This window comes from Macaca thibetana, chromosome 1 (genome assembly GCF_024542745.1).
Source record: "Macaca thibetana thibetana isolate TM-01 chromosome 1, ASM2454274v1, whole genome shotgun sequence".
In the NCBI taxonomy this organism is placed as follows: Eukaryota; Metazoa; Chordata; class Mammalia; order Primates; family Cercopithecidae; genus Macaca; species Macaca thibetana.
The window spans coordinates 205,391,390-205,402,990 of NC_065578.1; the positions used below are offsets into that span (position 1 = coordinate 205,391,390).

Here is an 11,601-nt window from a genome sequence, read left to right on the forward strand (position 1 = left end):
CAACAAAAGCAAAAATAGATAAATAGGGTTGCATCAAACTGAAAAGTTTCTGCACACCAAAGGAAATAATTAACAGAGTGAAGAGATAACATAAGGAATGAAGGAAGATACTTGTAAACCATATATCTGATAAGAGGTTAATCACCAAAATACATAAGGAACACAAAAACTCAGTAGCGACAAAACCCAATTTAAAAAAAAATGGACAAAGGACAGAAATAGACATTTCTCAAAAGAAGACATACAAATGGCCAACAGGTATATGAAAAAATACCCAATGTCAGTAATTGTAAGAGAAATGCAAATTAAAATGACAATGAAGTATCACCTCACACCTTTTAAAATGGCTTTCTTCAAAAGGACAAAAGAAAAACAAGTATTGGTGAGGCTGTGGAGAAAAGGGAACTCTTATACCCTGTTGGTGGGAATGTCAATTAATACAGCCATTATGGGAAAATGTATGCAGGTAACTGAAAAAACTAAAAATAAAACTACCATATGATCCAGCAAACCCACTTCTGGGAATATATCCACAGGAAATGAAAGCAGTACATCAAGAGATATCTGCACTCCTATGTTTATTGCAGCACTGTTCACGATAGTCAAGTTATGAAATCATCCTAAGTGCCAATCGATGGATGAATGGATAAATAAAATATTATATATACACATGTATTTATACACACACATGCAATGAAATACTCTTCAGTCTCAAAAAAAAAAAAAAAAAAAAAAAGACAATCCTGTCATTTGCAACAACTTGGATAAGCCTGAAGGACATTGTGCTAAGTAAGCCAGGCACGGAAAGACAAATACTACATGACCTCACTTACAAGTGGAACATTTTAAAAAGTTGAACTCATAGAAGCGGAGAGCAGAATGGTGATTGCTAGAAGCTGTGACTATGAGGAGGAATGGGAAGATGTTGGTCAAAGTGTACAAGGTTTCATTTGGCCAGGGTGAATAAGATCTAAAGTTCTAACATACAGCATGTGAGTATAGTTAACAATAATGTATGTATACTTGAAAACTGTTCATAGAGTAAGCCTTACATGTTATCTTAACAAAAAAAAATGTTAAGTGTTTGAGGTGTCTGATATGATAATTAGTTTGATTTAATCATTTTACAGTGTATTCATATGTCAAAACATCATGTTGTACACTGTAAGTATATATAACTTCTATTTGTCACTTAATAAAACTGGAAAATATTTTAGAAGAACATAGTGACATAGAAAAGCAGCATAATGAAATTTTTAAAATAGACTTTTTTTTTTTAGAACAATTTCAGGTTCACAGCAAATTTGAGGAGAAAGTACAGAAAGTTTTTAAATACCTTCCCCCTGTCACACACCCACAGCTTCTCTCCACCCACATCAACATCCTGCACCAGTGGTACATTCGTTACAAATAATGAGCCAACATTGACACATCACTATCACCCAAAGTCTATAGTTTACATTAGGGTTAACTCTTAGAGTTGTGCATCCATTGAGTTTTGACAAATGTATAATGATATATATCTACCACTACAGTATTATACAAAATCAGTCCACTGCCCTAAAAATCCTCTATATTCTGCCTGTTCATCCCATTCTCTCCCCAACCCTTGGGAACCAATGATCTTTATACTATCTCCATAGTTTTGCCTTTCTCAGACTGGTTTCTTTCACTTGGGAATAAGTTTTCAATTTCCTTCATGTCTTTTTGCAGCTTGATAGCTCATTTTATCACTGAACTGAATATTCTATTGTGTGGATGTACCACAGTGTGTTTATTCATTCAGTTACTGAAGGACATCTTGGTAATTATGAAAAAAGTTCCTATAAACATTTGTGTGCAGATTTTTGTGTGGACTTAAGTTTTGAACTCATCCAGGTAAATATCAAGGAGCACAACTGATGGGTTGCATAGTAACAGTATGAATCATTTTGTAAGAAACTCAAACTGTCTACCAAAGTGCTGTACCATTTTGCATTCCCACCAGCAATGAATGAGAGAGTTCTTGTGGTTCCACATCCTGCCAGCATTTGATGTTGTCAGGGTTTGGGATTTTATTCATTCTAGTAGGTGTGTAGCAATACATCTTCGTTGTCTTAATTTGTAATTCCCTAATGATGTATGATATGGAGCATCTTTTCATGTGCTGATTTACCATCCGTGTATCATCTCTAGTGATATGTTTATTCAACTATTTTGCCAATTTTTTAGTTGGGATCATTTTCTTATTGTTGAGTTCTAATTATTCTTATTTTTTATAACAGTTCTTAATCATGTATACGATTTGACATACTTTCTATTGGTCCGTAGCTTTTCTTCCCATTGTTCTAACAGTGTCTTTTGCAGAGCAGAAGTTATTAATCTTAACGAAGTCCAATATCAATTTTTACTTTCATGGATCATGCCTTTGATGTTGTATCTAAAATGTCATTTACAAACCCAAGGTCACCTGGGTTTTCTCCTTTTTATCTTCTAAGAGTTTTATAGTTTTGCATTTTATATTTAGGTCTATGATCTATTTTGAGTTAATTTTTGTGAAAGGTGTAAGGTCTGTATCTATGTATCCAGCTTTTTTTCTTTTTGTCTCTTTCTTTCTTTCTTTCTTTCTTCACAGAATAACCTCCTGGGATTCTGATTGGAATTACTTTGAATCTATAGATGAAGTTGGGAAGAACTGATATCTTAACAGTATTAAATTTTGCCATCCATGAACACAAAATCTCTATTTAGTTCTTTGATTTCTTTTGTCACAGTTTTGTAGCTTTTCTCATATAGATAGTGTACATATTTATTAGATTTGTACCTAAATATTTCATTAGAGTGGTGTGCTAATATAAATAGTATTGTGTTTTTAATTTCAAATTCCCATTGTTCATTGCTGGTATATAGAAAAGCAGTTGACTTTTGCACATTAATTTTGTATCCTTCAATTATCCTTGTATAATTGCTGTATCCTTCAATTATCCTTGTATAATTGCTTATTAGTAACAGGAGGGATTTTTTTTTTTTGTCAACTGAGATTTTTCTACATCAACAGTCATGTCAGCTGCAAAGATAGTTTTCTTTTACCTTTTCCTTCACAATACGTATACTTTTAATTTCCTTTTCTTGTCTAATTTCATTAGCTAGGACTTTCAGTACGATGCTGAAAAGGATTGCTGAGTAGAGACATATTTGCCCTACTCCTTATTTTAACAGGAAAGTTTCTAGTTTCTCACCATTAAGCATGGTGTTAACTGTACGCTTTTGTAAATGTTCTTTTTCAAGTTGAGAAAGTTCCCTTCTATTCATAGTTTGCTGCTACACAATATGATTTTAATATAAAAAAGCGGTACATAAAGTAGTGTGTACAATTTCATTCCGATTTTTGGGACAACTGTACTTTGCATTGGAAAAAAGCCTGGAAGAGAATATGTTTATAATTGAAAGTCGTCATTTTTGGCTGGATAATGGGTATTTTCTTTTCCACATACTTCTGTCTTTCCTAAAATTGCCCCGATTAAAAATAATATTACGAAAGGTGATTAGGTAGTCTGGAGAGAAAGTCTTTTGGCCGTTGGGGGCGGTGGGGTGGTAAGGAAAAACATGAGAAGCTTTTAAAATGGAAATCTATGAAGAGATAACTGATTTCGTAATTGCATCATCAGTGGGAAAGTAAGCTCTCTGAGGACCAGGTCTGACTGAGACATCCCCACAGCGTAGTAGATTAATACATTTTGTGTCTCAGCGTTGTCTATGAAACGCCATTTATTCACTAGGCATGCTGAGCGTGGAACCAGGTTTCTTTCTTTCCAAGTAGTTTTGCTAGTTTAGAGAAAGAGAGACAGACACATAAATACATACAGAGAGAGAGAGAGAAAGTACTGAACCAGGAGCAGCAGGTTTTGAGTCAAAAGAGAGGGGCAGAGGAGCGCGTCCCGTGCCCCAAGGCTGCCACGCGGAGCGCGGGCGCGAGGTTCCGGGGCCGAGCGCACGCCCGGAAGGTGGGAGGTGGGCAGCAGCGCCCCCGCCTGGCCCTCCTGTGCGCCCCGACCCGACGCCTCCCCGCCCGACCAGGTGCCTCGAGAGCGCACAGCTGGGAGGGCTCTCCCGGGCTCGGCGAGACTCACGCCCGCGGTGTGCTAGGGCGGCGGCGACGGTGACGGGCGTGGGGCGCGGCGCTGCCTCGGCTGCCGGGTCGTTGCAGCGAGCGCTCGGGCCGGCCTGGAGTCTCCGGGCTGAGCCGCCGCGCCTGCATCGTGCGGCACGCCGCGGAGGCGCTCGGGGACAGAGCGCGCGGGCGCGCACAAAGCGGCCCGGGGCGACCCGCGCTGCGCGGACCCTCGGTGGGCAGCGCACCCCAGTCTCCCCTGGCTAGCGGCTGCAGGGAGCTCCGGCCCGCGGCCCCTCCGCCTCAAGTCTGGGAGCTGCCGGCCCCACTCTGTCTTTGCCTATGGGGATCCGAGAGTTTCCCAGCGGCGCACCCAGGGGAAAGAGCATCGCTGTGTGAGTAGAGCCCCGGGCGTGGGTGAGCGAGCCGGCGGGCGGGAGGCCGGAGCCCCGGGGTGGCCCTTCGCAGCTGGGACACTGGGCAGTCTGGGGCTCGGGGAAGGGCGGCGCGCGGCGTAGCTGCTCGGGAAGTTTCAGTCATTCTTTCCCTCGCCACTCGCTCCAAGCCGCACTGGCCCGAGGCGCCCAGGATAGGGCACTGGGGACAGCTGCCCGAGGAAGTGGGTGAGTGGAGGCGGGAAGGGAGCAGCGCGGGCTCTGCCGCGGCGCTCGCCCCCGGAGGGCGCCGGCCGCGCTCTTGCTCTCGCCCTGAGATCTGCTCCTCACGAATCCCCTCCTCTCTGTCCACGCTCCCCGTGTCCACCCACCTGCCCGTGGCGCCTGCGACCTCAGTGGCATGAGGCGGTCACCGGACGTCAGCCCCCGGAGACTGTCCGATATCAGCCCCCAGCTCCGGCAGCTCAAGTACTTGGTGGTGGACGAGGCGATTAAGGAGGATCTGAAATGGTCGCGCTCCGTGGAAGATCTCACCAGCGGGCCCGTGGGGCTCACGTCCATCGAGGAGCGGATCCTGCGCATCACTGGCTACTATGGCTACCAGCCCTGGGCAGCGAGCTGCAAAAGTAAGACCCCCCTCCGGTCATTTCCTCGTCCACCGGTCCGTCTCGTTACCATTGTCACAGCAGCCTCGGGGAGCGCATGCAGTGAGGCGTCCAGCCACCCCCTCCCGCCCTGCCTGCTGATACAGACCCAGGTTTGCAACTTTGAGGAAGAGGCCTGGAGACGGAGTTCTCCTGGACCTCTGAGGCTTTCTGATGCGTTCTCTTACACTCCTTCTTCTCCCACACACAGGATCTCTCTGTATCCTTATCCCTCCACCTCCAAATGTTGGGGACACTCTTATGTGGCAGACCGTGGGAAACAAATCAGAAACTCAGAGTATCCCGGACAGTGTAGCTTCCCCGCGGATCAGAAAGTCTCACAGGGTCCTGGGTCAGGTCTCACCAGGCTCAGCTGGAGATACTGATTTAGGTAGCCAGGATTTTAACTCTTCCTTGCATCTCCTAGCCCAGATGATAAAGAACAATTCTTGGGGTCTTCATTTTAGATGCTGTTCACGCCCTTTTCCCCTGGATTTTATCAGTCTTCAGTAAGGAGGTTCTATAGGGATCTCTCTAGTTAGTGGTGTTGCTCCAAGCAAGATGAATGTTTGGTGTCAGGTGGAGAAGCTGAAATGGTTTTCTGCCAGTGGGTCCCAGCTAATGGCTTTGAGGATGCTATGATCAATTAGACAGACATTATCTTATGTCACCAGGACTAATTCGATGTACATTTCTTTTTCTCACTTTGCAAGAGAGAGGTTGATTATGATGAAGTCCAGATATCTATAAATATAACCATAATTAGGTGGTCTCATCACTGTAGTTTGACATAAAGGATGGCCATTTGCCACCTCAGTCAGTATGAGAAACGGGCCTTGACTTCTTTCATTTGAAATAAAGACTAGATTAATAGCTTGTTGATTTTGAGTTTTTTTCTACCTTTTATTGCTTAAAATTGAAACATTCTTTATTGGTCTTTAGGGGAAAAAACGGGCGTTTGTAATTTAATAATATTCATCACTAAAAAAAAAATGTCTATCTTTAGATTATTCCTAAAACCTTCGAGTCCAAGGCAAAGGTCAGTGGTATGCTAGCAGTGAGCTGGTTAGTTTTAAATTATTTTCAGGAAGAAACAGGATTTGAATGTTTTGCTTTCATGCAGCTTTTAAAAGACTGCATTTCATTGGGTATAAGCCTTTAAAAAAATTATCTGTATCTCTTCCAATCTCTTGCCTCTGCTGCTAAAATTGTAGCTGATTACAAAAGGAAGACAAGGGGCCAAATTCTCTTTTTGGTTGGAAAACCCTGGGCATGGGATAACAAAAATTAAACCCCCTCGGAAACCATATTTCTTATGGGCATGGATGGAACACTCAATTTTTATTTCTGCTTTCTAAAATTCTGTTAGAAAATAGCAATTTTCTATTCTTATTTCCATTTTCTGCTTCCTTAATAACAAGAGACAGTGGTATAAAGGACAGCCTTCATAAAGTCATCTCTTTAGTGCTTGAAGTCATAAAAAGGTTTTGTCTTTATAAATCTGTTTGTGACTGGCTGCATGTGCTTTGTGGAAGTTATCACCAAGGTTTGTGATTTGGGGACTTGGCAGAGAGCTTACGGCAGTGATGACTGTTCAGTACAAACATATTTTGTAATTAAGAGAAGAGAAGGGCCATGTGGAAATGGAGTCCCTGGCATCACTGGAGGTATTCTTAAATGCCTCTCTCTGAGGCTTCATTGGAAGAGTAAATATTAGCAGGCAAGGCTACAGTGATCACTGAATATGAATAAAATCAACTCATTCCACTCCCTCTATTCCTGTGAGGATTCTTCTTTATTCCAAGGTATTTCCTTGTTACTAAAACGCTTTAGGTGACAACTGACATTTTGGTGAATTGATTAGGTGTTATGTTTAAATTTAGAGAGGGTAATGTTTTATTAATATATTAATGTAGCAAAAGAGGGTTTTTTGTTTGTTTTTTTGTTTGTTTATTTGTTTTGTTTTGTTTTTGAGAGGGAGTCTTGCTCTGTCACCAGGCTGGAGTGTGGAGTGCAGTGCTGCGATCTTGGCTCACTGCAACCTCCACTTCCTGAGTTCAAGCGATTCTCCTGCCTCAGCCTCCTGAGTAGCTAGGATTACAGGCGTGCGCCACCACATCCAGCTAATTTTTGTATTTTCAGTAGAGATGAGGTTTCACTATGTTGGCGAGGCTGGTCTTAAACTCCTGACCTCAGGTTTTCCACCCACCTTGGCCTCCCAAAGTGCTGGGATTATACGTATGAGCCTCTGCACCCGGCCGGCCCAAAACAGGTTTTAAGGCAGAACTTCTGCTGTTTGCCATTTCTACTCAATTAATAATAATAAAGAGGCTTATCTATTACCTGTAGGCGTCACCTAGTTGCTTTATTTGTTGGTTGGTAATTGTACTCTACAAATGGGGAGAGATGATGGTTACAAAAAAAAAAAAATTCTCATGATCTCCAGAGTGGGTTATGGAAGCTCCAAGCTATTATGTCACCTTTCAGTCATCTTTCAAAGTATTTATCTACGTCCTAACTGAAGGAATTGCCATTGAAAGTTTCTAGACCCTTTGAGAGATGTGAGTCACTTGCCCTTGTAGCAGAATAAATCATTTGATTGACCCAATATTCATTTGTATCCTCTTCATTTTTAGATTTTGTTTGGGTTGTTAAGATAAATGAGGTAATTGTGAACAGTACAGAAATTACCTTTGCTCAGTATTCTCAACTCAATCATTTGGGTTCACAAGTTTCACTCTAGACAAGAGAATTTTGTAAAGGGTTTTTTTTTTTTTTTTTTGACAGAGTCTTACTCTGTCACCCAGGCTGGAGTACAATGTCATGATCTCAGCTCACTGCAACTTCTGCCTCCCAGCTTCAAGCGATTCTCCTGCTTCAGCCTCCCAAGTAGCTGGGACTAGCACCACCACACCTGGCTAATTTTTTGTTATTTTTAGTAAGGATGGGGTTTCACCATGTTGACCAGGCTGGTCTCAAACTCCTGATCTCGTGATCTGCCCGCCTTGGCCTCCCAAAGTGCTGGGATTACAGTTGTGAGCCACCATGCCTGGCTTAAAATTTATCCAACTTACCCCAATAATAGTTTCTTTTTCTTTCTTTTTTTTTTTTTTTTTTAGAAAGAGTTTCGCTCTGTCGCCTAGGCTAGAGTGCAGTGGCACAATCTCGGCTCACTGCAACCTCTGCCTCACAGGTTCAAGCGGTTCTCCTACCTCAGCCTTCTGAGTAGCTGGGATTATAGGTCCCCGCCACCATACCTGGCTAATTTTTGTATTTTCAGTAGACACAGGGCTTCACCGTGTTGGTCAGGCTGGTCTCAAACTCCTGACCTGGTGATCCGCCCGCCTTGGCCTCCCAAAGTACTGAGATTACAGGCGCGAGCCACCGCGCCCAGCCTTGGATTCTTTTTTAAAAATCCCAAAGGCTCCTAGGTCTGAAAGGGATGGCTTTTATGAAACATTCAACTGAGAATTAAACTATAAACAAGGAAGCAGGAAGGGCCTAGTTCCTCTTCACAGTGGCAAAAGTCCTCCAAGCTCCACATTGCATGTTTTTGAACCAAAACACTTGGCAGTATTCCTGGGAATTCTTCAAGTTATCTTCTGTGAGTGAATCCAGGGCCCAGAAAGCACCTGGGCCACAGGAGGGGCTCAATAAATATTTGTTGAATAGATGGATGGCTGCTGCCTGAAATATTGACCTCTGGGACAGGGAACTTTGAATGTGCCTCTGTAGTGATTTGTATCATTTACTTCTTATGCTGACTTCCTGTTATGTGGAATTGCTTTACTCTTTCCTGGTTCTTCCATCACAAGTGCTTCCTGAACCACAGACTGGACCAGAATTCTTGGTGATAAGCTTTGGTTTAGCCCAGGGTTTCTCAGTCTCAGCACTATTAACCCGTTGTGCTGTATAAGTATTTGTTGTAGGGAGCTGTCCTGTACATTGTAGGATGTTCAGCAGTATCTCTGACCTATGCCTATTAGATGTCAGTAGCTTACCACCCTGCCCCCGAAGTTGTAGCAACCACAGTATCCCATGGGGGGCAGCCTTTAGTTAAGACCCACTTGTTTAGGGTAGCCCCCAAATTTGTGCTGCAGTAGAACTCTCTTTTGCTGCCCAGTAACGCTAAACACACAGGCCTACCTTACAAATTCCTGGCACTCTCCTTTCTTCACCTTTCTTCCTGGGCCACTTTTTAGGTTTTCAGGATGGCCAGATCGAGTAATCATCACCACTGGCAGTACAAGTGTCTTCTGAAGATTTGGAAGAGCCTGTTCCTTCTGCAGCTGGCATGATTCCACAACCAATCATCATAAATTGACACCCTGTAGGATGTGCTTTAGAATTCAGGAGACTCTGAACAGTTTCTTTTAATAACTTCCTTTTCTTCCCTACTTTTGCCTCAGTAGAAGAGAAATGACTGTTTAAAACATCTTCTGCTTCCTTTTCCTTTCTCATTTCTCTGGGGTGGACACCAGTTAGGGAGGAGATGGCTAGAGAAGGGAGGAGGAGAATCAAAGACCAGGAAAAATCTGTATAGTGGACAGCCAGCCCCAGGCCTCTGATAGGGTGGGGCAGCCGCTGGCATTTCTACACAGGGATGATGGAAGGAACATATCTTGGAGTTTCCAGATAGAGGCTCTGCTGCAGGATGAAGGAACATCTATGAATACTCCTTTATTTTCATTTATTCCTTTAGCAAACCTTTTCCAGCATTCAGTGTATGTCAGAATAGAGAGAGAAGTGCTGGAAGAGGCATTGTCCAGGTGTGCCTTCATCTAGAAATACAGGTCAGCACAAACCTGCATTAGAACACACACATTCTAAGGGTGGGCAGGATGTTTTACTTTCCAAAAGGTTTCCCTAAAGAATGTTTTCAAATAGTGAACTCTTAAATCCTTTTCTGGGAAAAAAAAAAGACCCCAAAACATTTTAGGAATAGCTTTCTTGAAGGGGGTCATGCTTGTTGCTTAACAGGAGGTGCAATTATCATTTGAGTAGATTTATACACTATGTTGAATATCAACTATTATTCACTACAGGTTCTGGTATGTTGGGATTTAAATGATTTTTTTCAGAATGTGAATGGATTGAGTTTTAAGTCATTTGTAGAATGGAGAGAGGGTCAGTCTTAAAAGACCGACTGTCTCTAACCCACTCCACCCGCCATTGGCAATGTGAACCTGGGGCAGGAACATGCAGGTTACTGAATAAATCCCAGCTTATCTGGGTGGAGGTTTTCTAGTTCAAGCTGAAAAAATGTAGGGCACTGAATAACACACCTGGTGACAAGGAAATTGCATGTTTCAGGATTCTCCAGGTTTAAAAGTTGTAAAGGGTTTGTGTGAGGTGAGGGGGAAGGGCTCATGGGGAAAGGCTATCTTCCTAGCGTCCCGGTTAGTTCACACTGAACTGTGAGTATATGTTGCTGGCGTAGATACCAGGGCTAAATGGAACAGTGCCTTGTAGTATCATTGAATTCATGGTGAGCAACTTCTGTTTGATCCTCCTAAAATAGTAAAGGTCAGGTCAGCAATTCAAAAATGACCCACTTGTAAGAGATGTATAATTTGGTTGTAAAAGTTTATTCTAGAATGGAGCTTGGCATATGAAATATGAGATGGAAAAGATTTTAAAAGAAAATAATTAGAGGGCTTGAGGGGGTGGTGAGTTGAGCATTAGACCACAGTGTTTTTTATTGGGTCAGATAATTAATTTTATTCCTACGTATGCTAACAATTTAGTAAATAGTTTCTGAGTTTTGATGTAATAAAAATGCAGAACTATTATCTTTTAAGGAAATGAGGTGACCCCAGCTCACTCAGATCATTGCCGTGGAGTTATAAACCCTTCATATCTGCCATGGGGTTAGAAATCCTTCACACCTATTCATGTGCCTTTATTTTCATTTATTCATTTAGCAAACCTTTTTTTTTTTTTTTTTTTTTTTTTGAGATGGGGTCTCGCTCTGTCGCCCAGGCTGGAGTGCAGTGGCCGGATCTCAGCTCACTGCAAGCTCCGCCTCCCGGGTTTACGCCATTCTCCTGCCTCAGCCTCCCGAGTAGCTGGGACTACAGGCGCCCGCCACCTCGCCTGGCTAGTTTTTTTTTTGTATTTTTTAGTAGAGACGGGGTTTCACCATGTTAGCCTGGATGGTCTCGATCTCCTGACCTCGTGATCCGCCCGTCTCGGCCTCCCAAAGTGCTGGGATTACAGGCTTGAGCCACCGCGCCCGGCCTCATTTAGCAAACTTTTAAAGCATTTACTACGTGCAAGAATACAGAAATAAGTGATGGGAGACACAGTCCTCACCCTAAAAGTTTTCCAGCTAGAGCAGGTGAAATCTGAAGTACACATGTGGTGGTGATGGGGAAATGGCCTTACCTCCAGGGAAGTGAAGTCTTCCAGGCTTTAAGGAGACATGGGCAAGGAGAGTTCTCATTGCTCTTCAGAAGTCCCTCCTGGATCT

General features: G+C 42.9%; 1 protein-coding gene across 1 annotated transcript; it reads left to right on the plus strand.

The window, feature by feature from the left end:
- Positions 1–4,287: 4,287 nt before the first annotated feature.
- On the plus strand, positions 4,288–11,072 carry LOC126942546 (uncharacterized). The gene is made up of 2 exons (XM_050770272.1): positions 4,288–4,485; positions 4,882–11,072. The coding sequence occupies exons 1-2, from the start codon at positions 4,433–4,435 to the stop codon at positions 5,513–5,515; spliced, it is 687 nt and encodes a 228-aa protein (XP_050626229.1). The 5' UTR covers positions 4,288–4,432; the 3' UTR covers positions 5,516–11,072.
- The last annotated feature ends 529 nt before the right edge of the window (positions 11,073–11,601 follow it).

Excerpts from the sequence above, each read along its gene's own strand:
- LOC126942546 (XM_050770272.1), top strand. The coding sequence starts at position 4,433 with ATGGGGATCCGAGAGTTTCCCAGCGGCGCACCCAGGGGAAAGAGCATC. Across the intron at positions 4,486-4,881 it reads AGGGGAAAGAGCATCGCTGT|TGGCATGAGGCGGTCACCGG; the intron begins GTGAGTAGAGCC and ends CTGCGACCTCAG.